Source organism: Saccopteryx bilineata, chromosome 4 (assembly GCF_036850765.1).
Source record: "Saccopteryx bilineata isolate mSacBil1 chromosome 4, mSacBil1_pri_phased_curated, whole genome shotgun sequence".
Classification (NCBI taxonomy): domain Eukaryota; kingdom Metazoa; phylum Chordata; class Mammalia; order Chiroptera; family Emballonuridae; genus Saccopteryx; species Saccopteryx bilineata.
In genome coordinates, this window is record NC_089493.1 from 258531071 (window position 1) to 258552235 (window position 21165).

General features: G+C 43.5%; 1 protein-coding gene across 7 annotated transcripts in view; it reads left to right on the forward strand.

Annotated features, from left to right (window-relative positions):
* The window catches only part of GRAMD2B (GRAM domain containing 2B), a 127249-nt gene that overhangs the window by 96876 nt on the left and 9208 nt on the right, over positions 1-21165 (forward strand). For 5 of the 7 annotated variants that reach the window (XM_066274222.1, XM_066274224.1, XM_066274228.1 and 2 more), the window contains exons 2-10: positions 1243-1362; positions 4702-4813; positions 7395-7461; positions 8763-8866; positions 12869-12964; positions 14821-14892; positions 14994-15074; positions 19075-19186; positions 20410-20532. In XM_066274222.1, coding sequence (XP_066130319.1) covers positions 1243-1362; positions 4702-4813; positions 7395-7461; positions 8763-8866; positions 12869-12964; positions 14821-14892; positions 14994-15074; positions 19075-19186; positions 20410-20532 — 887 coding nt within the window. Of the gene's footprint in view, positions 1-1242; positions 1363-2218; positions 2262-4701; positions 4814-7394; positions 7462-8762; positions 8867-12868; positions 12965-14820; positions 14893-14993; positions 15075-19074; positions 19187-20409; positions 20533-21165 lie in introns of all 7 variants that reach the window. The other 2 variants (XM_066274223.1, XM_066274225.1) reach the window with 1 other exon arrangement.

Sequence of the window (21165 nt, forward strand, 5' to 3'; positions counted from 1 at the left end):
TGGAATTTTCCTGTGCTATAAAAAGTGGTTAAGTCAGCAACCACAAAGCTTAAACTAACCAATAATATTTCCTGCCTGTGCATTCATTTGCAGGTGAAAATATAAAAGGGGTGATAAGTTAGGATTTAAATGAGCTGAACCGTCATAGCAATGCTATGTTAATATGTGTTCCCTTAAGCTCAACCATGTGGGGGTCTCACATCCTCAGAGGTCTATTTTGTGAGTTCTTTGCTGTGCAGGTTGACACCAGGGAAGGTCTGATCCTTGTATGCCGCCTGTATTGTCCCTTCCCTCCTTCCTTCCTCTCCTTTCCACATTGGAAATGGTTTCTCCTGGTCCCGACATTGAGCGGACACGCCTGTGTCTGCCACACTGATCCACCTTTATCTACAGCGGTTCAGTGTGCAGACCCTCTTGACTGACTTTCCTCTTTGCCGAGGTCAAACCTCGTTTTCCCACTCTGCCCCAGAGCTCTTGCACTGCAGATTTGCTAAGGGGGCTAGATGGATAGACAGAAGGTTGGGGGGATGGATGGATGGATGGATGGATGGATGGATGGGGAAAGGGAGGCAGAAGAGAGAGATGTATACACAAAGGCTTACGGACAGACCTGAGTTTGAATCCTAACTCAGATGCTAGTTCTGCACACTTGGGTAAGACATTTAGTATCTGAGAGCCTCCCGATTCCGCATTGAGAAAGTGGGGGTGAGAACTGCCCAGACTGGGCGGTTGTGCAGATAGATAAGAGAGGATCACTTGCCTAAGCACCTAAAGAGGTGCTTGCTTAAAATAACAACAGCCAAACTTGGTTCCTGTATAACTACAACAAAAGGTGATTAAGTGACACAGACAAGTGCAGACAAAGGGCAGCGGGGGTTCCCAGCTGGAAGGCTCACACCTGCCTGGAGGCAGGGGAGGGACGGAGTGTGCGCGGGAGCCCTCCGGGCCTCCAGGTGCTCTGGCTCTCCGGCGGCGGAGCTGGGCCGGGCAGGGCTGAGCAACGGCCCACGGGAGCAACCCGGGAGGCAGCAGGTCCCCACAGTCAAATGTCCCCCTGCTGAAGGCAGATGAGAGGGGTCAGAATGGAGTTTTGGGAAGGGTGCAGCTGCCCACGACGACCTCAGCCTGTTGGTGGGAACTGAAGTTCATTCTACTCTCTAGAACGCGAAGTGACTTCTCTGGCTTTTCCGCCCACCCCTCGCTCTGGATGTCTAAGGTGAAGCGCTTTTCTCTCTTCTCCAGCTCGGAGGCTGAGAATGGTGTGGAGGAGAAGAAGAAGGTCAGCAGGTCGCCTACAGCCCAGTCTCCCACCCCGTCCAGCGAGGCCGAGTCCCCAGACCCGAAGAGAATCATCTCCCTGCGGTGAGTCCTCACGTTGACTTTGCTCTTTTTTGCCCTTTTTTGGGAGGAGGGGTTGCTGGGAGGACCTGGTGTTTCTAGTTTCACGGAGTGAGGATTGTGTACAGGTGAATAACCCCCCTGAGAAAGAAGTGAGGTGTTTCTCCTTGAAATCCCGGCCCTGGCGCTTGCCTTTCTTGCTCATCTCTACCTGGAAGCACCTTTTGCTCCTTCCCACCCAGCCTTCTGCACAATGTAGGCCCTTTTTCCGAAGGCACTGACGTTGCTCACTGATAAGGCCAAGGTGGCCCTCGTTCCGGTTAGGTTTGTAATGCACCTGGGAAGGCTGGCCAGGTGCGCGGGAGGCCCGCCCTGGCTGGAGTGTCTGCTTGGCCTCTGGGTGTGCACACCTGTTGTCTGGCTTTCCTGGCAGCCACGGGAAAGAGCAGAGGGAAACGAGAAAAGAGCAGAGGGAAACCCCATCCGCGATCCCCAGGCAGGGTGTGCGTGGGGGAGGGGTGTGCATTTCCTGGGGCAGGTGCAGGAACCACGGTTTGGTTGTGGGGCTGTGGGGGGACAGGCAGTTTTGAGATGTGAAGCTATGATCCCCCATCACTCTCAGAGACACCATTATATGCTTTCCTTCGCGTGGAAGGAGAAGCAGGAACGTATGAGTGGCCTTTCAGCTCGTAAAGAGAGAATGTTTAAACCAAAGGTCAAGGACAAGTAGCAAGGCCACTGATCTGCAGGAGTTGAGGAGTGATCGCTGCCCCCGTTGTTACACCTGTCAGAACTGCAGAACTGCTGCCTGCTGTGTCTTTTGGCCTCTGGTAAAGGGCAATTAAATAACTCTTGCTTTCCCTTCCCTCCTGGCCACCAGCCCTTCCCTTCTCTCCACATCTGTACTTCATGCAGGACCCAGTGTAAGTCTTCACTCTTCCCCCAGATCTCTCCGTCACTCCCAGTTCTCTCTCCATCTTCGCTGCATGCCTGATCTGCCAGCTCCCCTCACCTTGCTTTCTGTCGCGGGTCCTGCCAGAGCATCCCGTCTCCCACCAGCCAGGCCCTCTGCGGACGCACAGAGCATGTTGTTTCTTGTGTCTTCCACCGCTATTGACTGGCTAGAGCAGGCACTTCTCAAACACAATTGTTTTTTGCCCAACTCCCCCAGGCTGTAGATGAGATTAATACACTCATCATCATGCTTGTTAAACATCACAGGGTGTGTGTGGTCTGTGTAGTTGCGAAGATCCCAGCACTTGGTTTAATGCTCTGCTCTCGCTGTTTGAAAATTCTCAGTTTTTTGAATGGGGGAGGGGGGGGCTGAATTTTTATTTTGCATTGGCCCCGCCCAGTCACTTGTGAGAAGTGAGAATAACAGGGTTGAGAAGACCCAAAGAAATCAATACTATGTAAATATGTGCCCTCCCCCACCACCACAGAGACCAGTGCTGTGCAGACAGGCGCCTTCTGTTCCCTTTGAAGGTATCGACAGTACAGTAACGCCGCCCTGCTTCTCACCTTTGCTTCCTGTCCAGAGCTCTCCAAAGGGTCTGGTCATTGCCCTGACAATTTTATTAATATTTATATGTTTGAATCAATAGAGTTGATAAAATTCGAATTAGTGGATAGTATAAATAATATACAGGTCATTTGACCTTTGAAAAAAATCATTTTATTTTCAAGTACAGTAAAATGTTTATGCATAATTTTTTTTAAGTAATCCCTAGACTTCTAAAATAAATGTCTAGCTGTGCATATAGGTTCAGCGGCCAGTACTCAATCCAGATCAGCATGCCTTGAATTGCTGAGAGGTGATTGATTCACCTGTGGTTTGAGCATCAGCAATTCAGACCAAGTCTGGGCTGAGAAAACCAGAGCCTCATGTCTGACTTCAGTCATTTCTTTGCCCCCGTCACACCCACATACCACTCAGATTGCTTAAAATGTTTCTTAAATCTGCTTCAAACAAAATTTTTTTAACATGACTCATTCTGAGAAATACTGTAAAATTAAGGCTTTCCTGTGCCATTTTCTCCCAGTAAACAAAATCTACATAATCATCATAAAACTTAAACCTCTAAAAAGCATTACATGCATTCCACTTTGAAATGCCCTTGCTGAGCTGTAGGGTTGAAGCTATATGCACACTACTTGCACACGCACAAGTCTGCTAAGGTGGAGAGCCTTGACCAGAACCTCCATTAGAAGGGAATCCTGAACTTGACTCCCAAGGGTGTTCTTTTTCATCCGAATTTCAACTACTTTCCCACTCTGAGATGTTTCTCTTTTCCTCATACCCAAATCCTACTTATTCTATTAGGCCTTCTCTATGAAAACCATGTTCTATTGGTCTCCTCTTCTCTCTTCTCCTGTTAGACTAATAGTCTCCGTACCTCCTCCTAATGCCTGTGATGTGTATTGTTTTGGTGCTAAATCATGTACTGCCTTTCTAAGAAGTTTTTTGTTTGTTGTTGTTTTTAATTTATTTTCACTTTTTATTGGGGTATAATTGACATATAGAACATTATATTAGTTTCGGGTGTACCACATGATTCAATATTTGTCTACATTGTGAAATGCTCACCACAATAAGTCTAGTTAACAACTGTCCCCGTACAATAGTTACAATTTTGTGTGTGTGTGATGAGAACTTACGACAGACAGATGTTTGATGTGTGCATAGGCACCTTAAGAATAAAGACCAGTCTTGTGTGTTCCAAGGCATTGGACACAATGCCCCACTTAATTAATACTTGTTAAATATTAACAGATTTTTTTAAAAATAGAAATATTTTTTATTGAACTAGAGCTGCAGTTTTAATAACTTGCCTCCCGTACGCTTTATACTGATTAAAATACTTTGGAGATGATATAATTATTTTCACAACTAGATTGTTATTTTTCTCTGCTACCAATGACCCTTTCTTCAGTTTGAGATTCCAGCCTGCTGAAATCATCCCAGTCCTACAATACTCACTGTAAATCCCCTTAGAGCAGAGGTCTCAAACTCGCAGCCCGTGGGCCGCATGCGGCCCGCCGAACAATTTTGTGCGGCCCGCAGACTAATCCACGAACTACAGTTTCTGGTCGTTTTGTGACACTGAAAAGTGTTGCATAACAGTTGCCTTTTGTAGACCTAGTGCGGCCCGCCAAACGGCTGTGATCTTGCTCTGCGGCCCACATGCTGAGTTGAGTTTGAGACCCCTGCCTTAGAGGGTTATGAGTGGTTATTGATATCTAGAAGAGAAAAACAAACATCAGGGTTTCTTGTGAGATGGTATAATCAAGATTTATTACAATAAAACTAATGAGTAGCATAAAAAATTCACTCTATAGACTCCTTGGATTTTCTTTCCTCAGGTCAAAATCCAGTTTTGATGGTGTCTCTTTAGCAAGTGATAAGAACGACTGTAAAACAGAAAGCAAAAATGACTCGAAGGTGGAAAGGAAAAAGTCTTCATCTTCCAGCCAGGTAACCGGGAAATGGGACATTGTCTTGGAAGGCGACAGAAGCAGAAAGCCCAGAGGGGCAAAGAACCCAGGGGTGCAGCTTTCTGCTGGGCAGGACCAGCACAGGCATAGGTGTAGAGACTCGAGGAAAAAAGGACAGGCAGCAGGTCCTTCAGGTGATTTTCCATCAGTATATTTCACAACCGACCTTTTAACACAGACTGAGTGGGTAGCGAGTTCTGTACTGTGTCCCTAACTCTTGACAAGTGCCCACAGGCGTCCCTTCCCTCAGGCCAAGCAGGGACCAGCACTAAGTCATGTGCTTGTCTACTAACTGGCCAAGACCTGGAGAGGTGTGACATCCCTGCAGTAAAATGAAGAGAGTCTGACAAGGTACTCTGTGAACAGAGGTCACCCCGCTGCACACGAGAGAGAAACCTGTGCACAGGGCTGTGACTCTCCTCCCGAAGTAGTTTCGGGTCTGTTCTAAAATAAAATACACCCAGAAGCTATTGAAGCCCAGTCCTGTGCCATAAACATGCTATATTAGCTGGACCAACAGTGGAGTTTGTTTTTTTAAGATTTTTTAATTTATTAATTGATTTTAGAGAAGGAAAGAAAGGCAGGGGGGAGGAGCAGGAAGCATCAACTTATAGTGGCTTCTTGTATGTGCCTTGACTGGGCAAGCCCGGGCTTTTGAACCTGCGACCTCAGCATTCCAGGTTGACGCTTTATCCACTGCGCCATCAAAGGGCAGGCAACAGTGGGGTCTTCTGATACTTCATCCCTAAGTACTTGAATATGTGTCCCCTAAGAACTATTACAAAACACTGTTAGCACGCCCAGGAAATATAACTAAATAATAAATTTTAAAAATATATTTTTGGCCCTGGCCAGGTGGCTCATTTGGTTGGAGCCTTGTCTCAATGTGCCCAAGTTTTGGGTTTGATCCTCAGTCAGGGCACCCCCCCCAAATTATATATATATATATCTTATATAATTTCAAACTGTGCACATTTGAAAATGGACTTTATAATTTATATTTATGTGCACAGTTATCCCAGTACTAAATGTCCTTTATAAAGGTTTTTCACTTCCCCCTCTCTAACATCCCGTCAAGAGCCAGGCACGGCATTGATTTGTCACATTGCTTTTCTTGTCAGTCAGTGCCACTGACGTTTCTTTTTAACCTCTTGTTACAATGACATGTTGAAGAGTCCATGGCCCCAAGATATTTTTCAAAAAAGTGTGCAGCCAGTGCTCACTGTAGCCACTAAGAACAAAATCTCAGTAAAAGTCCCATAGAAGGCCTAGCTTTTAATTGGGGTAACTTCCTGGGTGCAGAATGCGCTCCTCGGAAGCTGCGTGCGGTAACCAACCTTATGTGAGGTGTTCATCTGTAAAACAGCTGATTCGTGGGGCTCCATCTGTCATCTGCTTGACCTATCGGAAGCTTTTCTTTACAATGATGGTAGGGCCGCTTTTGCCATTGTGACCTACCTGGTTTGGCTAATAAAACATCAAAGGACCTAAAGATGAGATCTCTCTATTTTGCTCAAAAGACTTTTCCCTCAAAAGCATCTGTCAGGCAGCAGGAGGACCCAGCTCTACTTCTTAGTAGCTGGATGGTTCCTAGGTGGTTCCAGTTAACGCCACATCTCCGAGCACACTGCCCAGACCCACGCACTGAGGATGTCAGTTCTTAGGTTATCGTGGGGGCGGTTTGTGAAAGCATTTTGCAAAGTGTCAGGTGCAGTCTGTATGTTGTAGTCACAGTTGTGGAAATAGATGCCTTGAAAATGAAGTGATGTTCAGCATTTCAGACTCTTGGGCCTTCTGCCTCCCTTAAAAGAAAGCCTACTTGTCTTGACAGCCGTCTCGCCATGACACTGGCTGAGGAAATACCGGCACAGCAGTTAACAGTGTGAGCGGCAATCCCAGGTAGCAGGTCTTTTAGCTGTGTTATCCCAGTTAAGCCTTAAGTCATCCCACAGAAGCAAGTACTGTTTTTGCCCTCTGGCACAGAAGAGGAAACTGAGGCCCAGAGTGGTTAAGCGACTAGGCCACAATCACATACCAGAGAAGAGGTGTGGCCAAGACTTAGGTTTCTGTGACTGGGAAGTTTTTAATCACTGCCCTCTTCTGAGAGTACCCACTTCTATCTTCAGTGCCCTGGGATCTACTGCCTTCCCTAGTGAGATTCCTTAGAATTTCTTCTCATTTCTTATTCGGGACGTCCTTATCTGGCCCCTCGGCAGAAGGCTGGCCACCAGCTGCGTCAGGATTCTAGCTGCATGTCCAACCAGCAGGTCTAGTCTTGTTGGGAAAGGAAACCTTTGTGTCCTACCTCTCGCTGATGATCATCAACAGGTTGTGCCGGAGACTATGAGATCAGAGAGGTGGAATTCCTGAAGATACTATACGGCTCACAAAAATTAGGGGATATTTTATAGCTTCATATTCATTTTGAAATATCCCCTAATTTTTGTGAGCAGTATATATTAAAAGGGGGGGTGTATTATGCAATTTAAATCAAAGTTAAAATTTTGTGATGTTTCACAAAAAAACAGTGCAGTGACGTCTCTATTTTGTTCTCACTCTAGTACAAAGCAAATATGCACTTTCACAAGTTGTTTCTTGATGTCCCAACTGAAGAACCACTGAGGCAAAGTAAGTTCGGCTCTGTTTGACTTTTTAAGCTCCATATATGAAGAGATGCTAATTGATTTGGGGGAGGAGGGCATGGTCCGGGGACTTAAGTCACTGGGGGGACTGGTTTCTGAGAGTCCTGACACAGCACCAGTGCCGGCGTGCGCTCGCCGGCTGCCTTGAAAGACAAGAAAGTGGAATGGGAAACCGAATTTCTCTACACAACGTGGAATCCATCCAAGATGATTCCAGAATGATATCCTCGCCTTCCATATTTACTGCTGAAAATGCATTGTGTTTGGATTGTCCTGAGAGTTAGGATGACAAGGCTGGAACAAGAGAGGTCACTGAAAGAAGGCTAAGAGGAAACACAGACCTGGGTGGACAAACACGTGTTGATACCTGCATTGTTCAGGGCCTCGTGATCACATCTAAACACCGTGCCCCGCAGGCCAGTTCAGCACCTGCTCTCGGTTGTGGTTCCCCAGGAACCAGTGTTCTATTCTAGCCTCTCTCAGTGAATAGTGGGAAGGCCAGGTGCTGGGTTCCAGCCATAATCTCCAAACAGGAAAGTGTGGGTCACACACGCCTCCCACGGTTAGACCGTCTATTTCAGAAGGAGTCATTAGTCACAATCCAGGGAAGGAGGGGCAGGAGTATTGATTGGCACGGGGGTGGCACACCTTCCCACATAGAAGAAATTTTTGAAACACAGTTCTTGAATTCTTCATTTGTAATAACAGGCTTGCCTTTCCATTTTGATTTTCATCCTAACATTTGTAAGACTTGAATGAAATAAACAAATGCTCAGCCCAGGCTGGTTGGCTCAGCATTGGAGCATAAGCCCGGCATGGGGAAATCCCAGATTTGATTCCCAGTCAGAAAAGACAGGAGAAGCAAATATCTGCTTCTCCCCCTCTTCCCCCATCTCTCTTTCTCTCTCTGTCTTTCTCTTCCTCTCCAGAAGCCATGACTCCCATGGTTTGAGCAGTATTGGCCCTGGGCACTGAGGAAGAATCCATGGCCTCGCCTCAGACACTAAAATAGCTCAGTTGCCGAGCAACAGAGCAGCAGTGTATGCGGGAGTCTGTCTCTGCCTCCCTGCCTCTCACTTAATAAATAAAATAAATAGAAAAGAAAAATAAAAACAAATGCTCATTTCCATACATTTATTCTACTCAAGATGACTAAAAAAGAGGTGACAGATCTTTTGAGTATGTGAGTTTATTATCTTGGCCCACCCTGAGACACCAGCATATAGAGAGAATTCTCATTTTAAATGTAAATTCTAAATGATGTTGTACCTGTATATATTTTCTCAGGTTTTACCTGTGCTCTTCAGAAAGAAATTTTATACCAGGGGAAGCTATTTGTATCAGAAAATTGGATTTGTTTTCATTCCAAGGTCTTTGGAAAAGACACTAAGGTTTGTATAATTTTTAAGAAAGAAAGCTTATCCTGTACTTTATTATATTTGTGAATATTACTTATTTAAAATGTAGCAATATTTATAAATATTTGTGCCATTATTATACCTTTATACAAAGCTTTCTTTATGATAGTTCCAAACATTATAAGTTCTAAGATGACACACATCTCTCTCCCACAATCTTACCCTAAATCCTTAGCCAGGTGTCACCAGAGAACTCTCAAAGTTGTTCCTATGAAAAGTGTTCCACAATCAGCTTCAAAAATGTACATTAAACCTAAAACAACTTTTAAAGAAATACTAGGCCGGCCTGACCAGGTGGTTTCACAGTGGATACAGCATCGGACTGGGACGCAGAGGACCCAGATTTGAAACCTTGGGGTTGCTGACTTGAGTACGGGCTCACCAGCTTGAGTGCAGGGTCACTGGCTTGAGCCCAAAGGTCGCTGACCTGAGCAAGGAGTCACTTGCTCTGCTGTAGCCCCCCCCTGCTCCCCGCCCCCCGTCAAAGCACATATGAGAAAGCAATCAATGAACAACTATAGTGCTGCAGTGAAGAATTGATGCTTCTCATCTCTCTCCTTCCTGTCTCTCTGTCCTTCTATCTCTCTTGCTAAAAAAAAAAAAAAAAAATACTGGGCCTTGGCCGGTGGCTCAGTGAATAGAGCATCAGCCAGTATATGGACATCCTGGGTTCGATTCCCAGTCAGGGCACCCAAGAAAAGCGACCATCTGCTTTTCTCCCCTTCCTTCTCCCCCTCCTTTCCCTCTGCCACTCCCAGTCAGTGGCTCAATTGGTTTGAGCGTGGCCCTGGGTGCTAAGAATGGCTCCACTGGAGCACATCAGCCTCAGGTGCTAAAAATAGCTCAATACTCAAATATCAGCCCTAGAAGGGGTTGCTGGGTAGATCCCAGGTGGATCCCAGTCAGGGCACATGTGGGAGTCTTCCTCACTCTCTCCCTTCCTCTCACCTTAAAAAGACAAGAAATACTGATTTTGTACTGTATTCGTACCAGTTAACCATCAGAGATATCTAGGAAAACAGGCCTATAAACAAGCTACTTACGAGCTCAGTTTGTACCATCCCCAGCACTAAAGGAGCAGGAACTGGAGTGTGTAAGACCTATACTCACAGTCATATACCCACAATCCCCCACAGGATCCTGAGTGACACCTTTTCATTCTCATTGAATACAGATCTAGGGGAGCAGAGGCCCAGGACACACTGAGCCATTAAGGAGAGTAGCCTGAAGGAATTGGCAGTTTTCCCTTCTGAAAGAGACCTTGGGACTATGGCATAAGAAGAGAAAAAATAATTCCATCCTGTTGACATTCTTGCCCTTTGAGCAATGCTGTCACATTCAGGCTACCAGAATAAGGAGTCAGAGAAACACCTTGGGTTTGCATGACCTCAGTGAGTTTTCCAGCATTCTGATTTATGACTATGAGTAAGCAGCTTTTCTATTCATGACGTAGCTGATTAAGAATTCTTTTCAGTGGTAGGTATGTCTTATTTAAGTATTCTCTCTAAAGCCACTGGCAATCTTATACGTAGAGACCACTTAACAAATAAAATGGAAATTCTTTATTTGTTGGTGTTGAGTCGGCAGACTAGCATACTATTTTGAAGTCAGATGTGTTTTTTTTATATTGTTCCTTTACTGTATAGAGTTGGTTCCATAAACGTTTTGATGCACAGTATTATCTGAATCAGTATAATGCATAGCAATAATACTCAGTATTTCACCTTATTTCTAGAGTTCTGGATTCTAAGAACTGGTTTTTGGAGTGGGGAAGGGGTCTGGGAGGTACTGAGCTCCAGTTCAGTGTGGTAAAGATAATTCTCAGAAATTGAGAGAGAGCCAACACCTCGGATCAAAGCAGCAGGGTTTGAAGACATTAGTGGGCCAAGAATTAGTCTTTGTTAAGGAAGACGGAATTCACAAAGCCAGTATGTGCAGTTTCAAGCTAAGATGATTCTGCCGGTGGTTTCAAAATTCTACTTCTACCTAAAAGAGGACTGACCAAAAATAAATAAATAAAGATAAAAGGAGCGGCCCTGGTTTTGTACAGACTTAACACGCTGGGATTGCTTTTGCCTGTGCTAACTCTAAGAGACAAGAGATTGAAAATGAGCAGGGCCAGGAACCTGGAATCTGACAGTGACTGATACATGCCTTCCCTTTGAAGGATGAGGTCAAGGAGATTGGGGCTTCAACTCTATGGCAGACTTTCCTCGCTGCCAACAGACCCTGGTCCAACGTGGTCCAGTTATGAACTACAGGCAACCCACCAATTTGCTCCAGAAAGGGGAGTTTTCTAAGCATCCTACACTGGAAAAATATTAATAAAGGATAGTCTTAATTTAATCAGGACATGTTAGCTCATTGATATTGTCAGATGCTAATAAAATTAAAATGCATGTATCACATTCCCTATAGGTTCAAACCGAAAGGTTATTTTTGCTTTCTCAAATGTGATCTAGCTGTCATTTTATACTCAGGAAGCCACTGACTGAAAATTCCTTCTTGAGGGTGTTCCATGCCTTAGATTATGAGAGGGGAAAAAAAAATCCAGATTTATAGTCCCTTGACCCTGTGTCGTCACTCAGAAACAAAATAGGACCTGTTTTATTGCATCATCTATCTGAGTGTATCGTAACTTCTTTCATACAGAGTCCTCCCAGCTTATAACTGGAGGGGCGATAGAACGATCCCATCTCATAAACCTAAATATGAACGCAAACATTCAACATTAATAGCGGGGTTTTTTTCTTCCTTGAAGCTGGCAGCACGAACATAAGGCCCTCTGCTTGCCCACTGACCTCACTGATCTCTTTCAGAACGCATAAAGCATTTTTACAAAGTACAAGTTCAAGTGAGTGGGTGTACCTATAGAGAGGTCCAGGTTATTTTCTTCTTATCATGGGTGTGCCTTATTCTGTTTTCAAGGATCAAAGTGTTGTGATCTATTTTTTTTTTTAACCAAACGTGGTTGAAGGGATGTAACATAAATGTATCAGGAACATTCACTATTTTCTCTGTGGCATCTGATACATTCTTATAGTACAATATATGAAAAAAACCCATTTAGGTTCTGATTTGTTCAGATTCTCTCTCTGTAACTACTGTATTTATGACCTTGAGCAAGTCATTTGCCTCTAAACAAATGTCCTTATCTCTTAGAATCTCTGCTTTTCAGGAATGTCATAAGTAAATGACATTCTCATCAGGTAAGTGTATATTAATACTGGTAGATGCTATAATGTGTCACTGTTTTTATTCTTGATTAACCAGAAAAGAATTTAAGAGTTCTTTTATTTCACCCATCCTCTTTATATGAGGCAAATGAGGAAATGAATGATACTTTCATTGGATGCTTGGCTTGTTCCATATATTAGCTCATTTAATCCACAGAAACCCTGGGAGGTAGTAAGACTACGCCTGTTTTACAAATCAGGAAACTGAGGCTTAGAAAGGATAACTCATAAGGTAGAGAAGATCGTACAGACAGTAACAGAACCGAGCTGAGAACTCCAGTCCCAGACTTTCTGTCCAATTACGGTCCCATTATACCAGTGCTTTTCAATGCTGCCCCCACCCACATGTCTAACAACAGAGGAGAGCAGGGTGTGGGAGATTAGCCCCAAGTGGATGACCACTAACACTAACTTCGTTAGAGCATTGGTCTTCCCTTTAAAATGAATGTGAATTTTGCGTTCTAGCCCCAATGTCTAAAAGGTTTCCCTTGAAAGCCCTTCAGTAGAACCAGTGAGCTAGTTGATCGCGGCACTTGTATTAACACCAGCGCAAAGGGCTCCTGACGCACCCACCCAGGCCGCTCTTTCAGATGGCCTTTCTTCATGGAGAAAGAGAGAGGCCACTGCTGATTTTAAATTCTTTGTTGATTTGTGGGGGTTTTTTTCCTTTAACATGAAGATTTGAAGTGCTGTTCTGTGAAGTCTTAGCCAGTGTGTTAACTCGGTGATTCTGTTTCAGATCTCTATCCCGGCGTTCTCCGTCACCCTAATAAAGAAAACCAAAACTGCCCTTCTGGTGCCAAATGCCCTGATCATAGCGACAGTCACAGACCGGGTGAGTACACAGGCAACAGAATGAAGTTCCCTGGTCGCCATTGCCTTCAGGCCTCTCTCCAGGACCAAGACCCTGAACCATAAATATCATCTCTCACAGGCAATCAGGAAATGTGCTAGAAGGTTAATTTTTAGAGTCCTCGCTTTTAGACATTTGTGTAGTGTTGTTTCCCCTCAAAAGAAGATTTATTCTAATGTAATTGTTGCCAATTTTTAATTTTCTGCTGACTTAATTATACTTGCTTAACCAAGGTCAAAAAAACAGAATTCTTTCTCAACTTCCCTTTCCCTGACAAACATCTGTTCAGTCAAGCTACACTGATGTTCAGTTTCTTTCGTATTATTTAAAACAACAGCCATCACCACCTGATTGACAGAGTGAGGCAGGGTGACACTGAGGAGTCCCTGGGGGGGGGGGGCTGGCCACCCCCTAACCTCAGCTGGCACCTCACCAAAAGCATCCCGGATATATAAAACCTGAGCTTGCTGTGCACATGCCGCTGTGGACCAGTCCCTAGCCCGTCTCTGCTTCCAGGTGGCCTGCACTGGCCCACTCCTGTACTGAGGTGCTCAAGCTGCTGTTGACCACTGGGATACCACAGACACGTGCAACCAGAAATATTTGCACTGAGAGGTGTTTATTTCAGCCTGGGAAGAGAGAGAGAGTAGCAAATATTGGTTTCCCATATTTCACTTGAAGTTATTTTTTAATATTTCACCTACTATTACTATGAAAGCATAAAAGCCACATTTCATTTCTAACCACACTGGATAAAGAAGAAAGGGGAAGCAAAAAGAATGATAAGAGAGGCTATTCTGATAAGTAAAGAAATATGTTAATATCTATTTCTGAAAAATTACTTAAGACACACTAATAGCTAATAAGCATCAAGTCCTTCTTGCCAGGCATACGCTAAATCCTTTCCTTAACGTTTTCACGTGTATTCTCTAAGGGGTGAGTGTTAAGGAAACTAAAGCTGAGAGAAATTAGGTAGCAATTTGCCCTCTGTTGCCTACTTAGTGTCAGAGCCAAAATTTACTACTGGGTCTAATGCCAGAACCTAGAATCTTAACTACTTGGGAATAAAATACTCATTGTATTGTATTGTAATGGATTAGATTGGAGAATGTGTCGAATTCTTTCATGGGTGAATGAATGGAAGGGGTAATCACAAACTTTGGAAAGTGAGTCTGGGAAGATTCTGTTGCTCTGATAGATGGAGAAAGAATAAGTTTTAATATTTTCTCAACGTACTATTTATGGTAAAGTTATTTTTCCTTATTTTGTCTCCAAATTACTTCTCTATTTCCAATTTTACTTTTCCCATAACTTAGAGCATCCACTACAAAAATCTCCATATTTGTACAAGGAAGAATCTGGAAGTAGACTGAAAAAGAACAAGCCTATTAGAGTTTTGGGAAATTTTCGATGGGAATCTAGGTCAGAGCAGAGAAAGCAGACCCTTAGGAATTGCTAAATACCTTTATAAGGGAGTGGGGGGTGGTAGAGAGACTTCAAAGGGGCTTTGGTAAGTATCACTAGCCTTTTTTTTAACATCCACGTCTTTTCCTAGTTGTACTTATTTGTGGCGCTTCTATCAGGGCATTGGAGCCTTCATTTCTCTCTACATTTGTTTATTACTTAAATTGGGTGTGGGGGTTTTGTTGCTATTGTTGGGGAGTATATTTCCTTTAGTTCAGGAATGGAATAAAAACTGTGAGTGAACAGAACAAGAATGTAGACAGAGATTGGTCTATATCCAATGAAAAAAATATGTACAAGTAAAGTTTTGAACTCTGAATACTCGCTTCTCAATAGACAGTGTCTGTTGTTAATTACTCTGTTTTGTTTTTCAGTACATATTTGTCTCCTTACTCTCCAGAGATTCAACTTACAAACTGCTAAAATCTGTGTGTGGACACCTCGAAGTGAGTACAACATTGCCGAGCCTCAGTTGCTGTCTGACCATCTGTGTTTCTTAACAGTTTCGTAGTTAATCTGGGGTTTCATTTTGTTTCAATAATTTCAGAACACAAGTGTTGGTAACAGTCCCAATCCGTCTTCTCTTGAAAACAGTTTCCGGGCAGACCGCCCTTCTTCTCTGCCTCTGGTGAGTAGCCTACATAACTATCTAAATGCAAAAGAAAAGGAATGTATCCTGCAATTATACTTCTTACATGATGGCCAGAGTGCAGGAGGAACTTAGGACCATCTCTGAGGCAAGTTGAAGAAACAGGGCGTTTCTGTCCTGAAGAAGAGGAGGACCTACGAGGTCATAAACTTTTTTCAAGCCATTGAAGGGGTATCCTGCAAAGGAAGAGAAACACGATAGTGGGCTGTCTTGGGGATTACTGGTCACTGGAATTTAGAGATATTCATCAAGTCTTGCTGCATTTGCTTGTCAGTGTTGTTTCAGAGGGATTCACCAGTCTATCTGGGGTAGGGCATGATTCATCCCACATATAGTTGAATGTCTTCTATGTTCAAGGCACCATGCTAGAGTTTACTGTAAGGACACCAAGAAAAATCTAGGACTAATTCTTATCTTCAACGATTTGAGCCTGTCCTGTGGTGGTTCAGTGGACAGAGCAGCTACCTGGAATGCTGAGGTTGCCAGTTCGAAACCCTGGGTTTGCCTGGTCAAGGCACATATGAGAAGCAGTCAATGAACAATTAAAGTGAAGCAACTACGAGTTGATACTTCTCATCCCCCACTTCTCTTTCTCCTCTCTTTGTAAAATCAACCAATCAAATCTTTTTTTTTTTTTTTTTTGCATTTTTCCGAAGCTGGAAACAGGGAAAGACAGTCAGACAGACTCCCGCATGTGCCTGACCGGGATCCACCCGGCATGCCCACCATGGGGCGACGCTCTGCCCACCAGGGGGCGATGCTCTGCCCATCCTGGGCGTCGCCATGTTGCGACCAGAGCCACTCTAGCGCCTGAGGCAGAGGCCACAGAGCCATCCACAGCGCCCGAGCCATCTTTGCTCCAGTGGAGCCTCGGCTGCAGGAGGGGAAGAGAGAGACAGAGAGGAAGGCGCGGCAGAGGGGTGGAGAAGCAAATGGGCACTTCTCCTGTGTGCCCTGGCCGGGAATCGAACCCGGGTCCTCCGCACGCTAGGCCGACGCTCTACCGCTGAGCCAACCAGCCAGGGCCAATCAAATCTTTAAAAAAAGATTTGACAGCTTGGTGGAAAAGATGAGGAATACCTAGAAATAACTGAAAAAAGCTATATATAATGCCTAAGCAAAAGATGGAGATTCTTTGATTCTTTTAGACTTTGTTGATTGTAGAGTAAATCTCCAGTGAGGAGTAACTCCTCTCCCCCCAATTTGTACAAGATGTATACCTATGATTATATAAATTGGACCAAGAGTGTCTTAGCCATATGATTCAAATGAGTATTCCCAAATTGATTATTGTTAAATGTGAAATAACTGGTGAAGTGGTATGAGTCCATGGTTTCAACATCAACAAATCTTTTTTTTTTTTAAAGAGACAGAGTCAGAGAGAGGGATAGGGACAGATAGACAGGAACAAAGAGAGATGAGAGGCATCAATCATTAGTTTTTCATTGCGACACCTTAGTTGTTCATTGATTGCTTTCTCATATGTGCCTTGACCGTGGGCCTTCAGCAGACTGAGTGACCCCTTGCTCGAGCCAGCGACCTTGGGTCCAAGCTGGTGAGCTTTGCTCAAACCAGATGAGCCTGCACTCAAGCTGGCAACCTTGGGGTTTTGAACCTGGGTCCTTTGCATCCCAGTCCAACGCTCTATCCACTGCGCCGCCGTCTGGTCAGGCTCAACAAATCTTTTTTGAGAGGTATTAAAAAGTAGTGGGATTGAAAATATGTTCACACAAAACTTGAACAAGGATGATCATAGCTGTTGGACCAGTGGTGGCGCAGTGGATAGAGCATCAACCTGGAACACTGGGTCCCAGGTTTGAAAACTTGAAGTCACTGGCGTGAGCATTGGCTCATACAGCTTGAGCACAAAGGTCGCTGACTTGAAGCCCAAGGTCATTGGCTTGAGCAAGGGGTCACTGGCTCAGCTTGAGCCCCCCAGGTCAAGGCACATATGAGAAGCAATCAGTGAACAACTAAAATGACACAACTATGAGTTGATGCTTGTCATCTCTCTCCCTCCCTCTCAAAAAAAGAAAAAAAGATCATAGCTATTATTCATAATAGCTAAAAAGGTAGAAACAACACTAATGTCCATCAACTGATAAATGGATAAATAAAATGTAATCTCCCCATGCAATGGAATATTATGTCCCTAAAAAGGAATGAAGAATTGCTGGTACACACTGTAACATTGATGAACCTTGAAAACACTGTGCTAATTGAAAAGCCAGACACAAAGGCCACAATATTGTATGATTCAGTTTATACAAAATGTTCCACACAGGCAAATCCATACAACAGAATGTATTGATAGATCAGTGGTTGCCAAAGGATGTGGGAGAAGGAAAAGTTGGGAGTGACTGCTAATGGATAAATATTTCTCTTTTAGGGGTGAAAGAAATGTTCTGAAATAAGATAGTAGCGATGGTTGTCCAACATTGTGACTACTCTAAAAATGACTAAATTGTCCACTTAAAATGCTGACTGTTATCTTGATTTTTTTATAAAAACATTTTTTTAAAAACCTTTAAAAAATAGTGAGAAGGAGTCCAGTAGACAATTAAACACATATGACTTGGAACCCAGCATGCATGGTTTCAAATCTGGGTCCCACCTAGCTGAGCTATGCCATCAGACGAGCTCTTTAACTGCTCTCATTTGGTTTCTTCATCTAGTAAAATGCCAGCCTCACAATGTGGGTGTGAATGTCAGGTGCAGTTGTGTGTGTAAGGAGCTTTGCATACTGTCTGACACATGATAGGCATTCAATAAATCATTATTAAATTGAAGAGACTTGAACTATTTTTCAATTTTCTATCCCTCTAAAAATCTTATGTGAAATTGAAGTGAATGTTGAAATGACCAGAAGATAGCTAGTTGAAAGTGAAAAGTTGGTAATTTGCTTATAAGATGAATCCCTTCCTCATCTGACAGCTCACTAAATTGTGGAGAGCTCAGCCCAACTGTACCTTCACCGGGATGTTTTATTGGCCTTAAACACTTTGGGGGAATGAATGGGATACAGAGTAAAACATTTCTGCTCTTTCCCCTACTCCTCGCTCCTCTATCATCCTTCTCTAATTTAAATGTAATAGCACTGAGCATGTTTTGAAAAGCTAAAATTTTCCTTTCAGAGTCTAATTTGTTAAAGCCATTTTCCCTTGTCAGTTACCAATGCCTTTTTTTTTTCTTTGTATTTTTTGAAGTGAGAAGCAGGGAGGCAGACAGACTGCCGCAAGCGCCCAATCAGGATCCACCTGGCAAGCCCATTAGGGGGCGGTGCTCTGCCCATCTGGGGCATTGCTCCATTGCAACTGGAGCCATTCTAGCGCCTGACGTGGAGGCCATGCAGCCATCCTCAGCACCTGGGGCCAACTTTGCTCCAATGGAGCCTTGACTGCTGGAGGGGAAGAGAGAGACAGAGAGAAAGGAGGGAGGGAAGGGTGGAGAAGCAAATGGGTGCTTCTCCTGTGTGCCCTGCCGGGAATCGAATTTAGGACATACACATGCTGGGCTGATGCTCTACCACTGAGCAAATTGGCCAGGGCCTCCAATGCCTTTTTTAAAACTATAATCAAAGAATACCTTTCTCAGTGCCCACATATTCAAACAGGCATTTAGATCTTTCTGTATCCCTTTTTCTTCTATATATGTCTATTTCAGTCATTCTTTCTCATTACCAAGAGCTAATCAAGGCATCTGAAGCTTTACCCTGGAAGCCTTTTAATCATCAGCATTCCATTTTTTTTTCTAGACATTTATTGTTTCAAATAAGTCAGCCACTGTTTGTTGATTGAATTTTAACTGACCTGGAACAATCTCAGTGTCAGTAACCAGATATTCAGTGATTTTGGGGGGGAAATCTTTCCTTCTTTTCCATATTTTATAGGTCAGGTCTAAATGAAAAGGCTGGGGTTACAAGGACCTGCTTCTTTAATAAGGAGAATTGGCCTCTCTTCATTTCATTATTTCCCTTCAGGATTTCAATGATGAATTCTCAGATCTGGATGGAGTGGTTCAACAAAGAAGGCAAGACATGGAAGGATACAGCAGTTCTGGTTCTCAGACGCCCGAATCTGAAAACTCGAGAGGTCTGGGAAATTTTTCTATCTTGACTAAAATGTAATTCTCCCCAAAACATCTTCATCCCACCCTTTAAAAACAAAAAACAAAACCACCAACAACAAACAGCCCTTGTCTTCCTGGTTAAAAATTGGAAAGGGAATCTGGAGAAAAGATAGTTTGAAAACTTCCAAGAAACGGGATTGCCTATGTGGTAAAAGTCCATTTCCATGTATACATATTTAATAAATGTCTCTTAAATCAACATAATATTAGGTTGATTGAGAGAAACATATGTTTCCTTCCCTCTTTTAATAATACTAGTAATTGTTATAGCTCAACCATCTCCATGAGTCAGTGGGGTAAAGACAGACTTGTCTTTATATCAGGGGTCAGGAGCCTTTTTGGCTGAGAGAGCCATGAACGCCACATGTTTTAAAATGTAATTCCATGAGAGCCATACAATGACCCGTGTACATTATGCATTATCCAATAAAAATTTGGTGTTGTCCCAGAGGACAGCTGTGATTGGCTCCAGCCACCCACAACCCTGAACATGAGTGGTAGGAAATGAATGGATTGTAATACATGAGAATGTTTTATATTTTTAATGTTGTTTTTTTTTATTAAAGATTTGTCTGCAAGCCAGATGCAGCCATCAAAAGAGCCACATCTGGCTCGTGAGCCATAGGTTCCTGACCCCTGCTTTATATCATTTCATTATGTATTTGCTTGATCATTAGATTTTAATCCCTAGCCACTCAACCAGTTTATGAGAAGATCCATTTATGTCCTTGGCCATTATCAAGCACATGAAGAGCTTGATTTACTTTTTTTTTTAAATTTATTTATTTATTTTTAACAGAGTCAGAGAGAGGGATAGACAGGGACAGACAGGAATGGAGAGATGAGAAGCATCAATCATCAGTTTTTCGTTGCACATTGCGACGCCTTAGTTGTTCATTGATTGCTTTCTCATATGTGCCTTGACCATGGCCCTTCAGCAGACTGAGTAACCCCTTGCTCAAGCCAGCAACCTTGGGTTCAAGTTGGTGAGCTTTTGCTCAAACCAGATGAGCCCACGTTCAAGCTGGCAACCTCGGGGTCTCGAACCTGGGTCCTCGGCATCCCAGTCTGATGCTCTGTCCACTGTGCCACCACCTGGTCAGGCGCTTGATTTACTTTTGTGGTTGATACTACATTTTAAATGTTTTGGGGAGAAAACTTACCCAGCCCCATTTTGGTCTGATAGATTTCCGTGTGACCGAATCCCAGACAGTTCTAGATGTCTCCAAGGGAGAAGCAAAACCAACTAGGGCCGAAGCCCATGTGAACAGAGTACCTGAAGGAAAAACCAAGAATCTCCCCACACATGGTAAGGAACAGATTGGGGCTGCGGGTGGAGGGCATGTGCTTGTAACTTCTTTATTATTATTATTTTTTGGATGTGTGTGTATTTGTAACTTTTAAAGGGCCCACATATTTCATTGTATGACTGCCTTTCATATTTCCTCCCTCCGTTCCTGTTGTAGGTCTTTGCATGTTTATATATTTATTCATTCACCACACATCCCCCGGCCCTCTGCTTTACTACAGAGGATATACAGGTGAATAGCCTGCGTGGCGGCACCACCATTATTTTGAATACTTTGAGACTGTGACTCAAAACATGCTGTTAAAACTCAAGTTACTAAATTATTTCTTATTTTCTAATTATTCTAATAACCAGTTACCAGTTATACTGGTATAAGAACTATGATTGTATCTATATGGTTCACCATTCACTCCAACACAATGCTTGACACATAGAAGTCTCTCAGCAAATATGGGTTGAATGAAACGTTCAGAGGGAATTGTCACTACTAGTTAAAATGACACCTGGAAGACTTCAGTTAGTATTTTCTATGATTTCTATTGGGAATAATTACCTTTGTCAAGTGCCTCTTCCCCTTAGCAATATTGCTGGACAAAGGGGTTTTGAAACGATCACTTTCATTTCTACCAACAG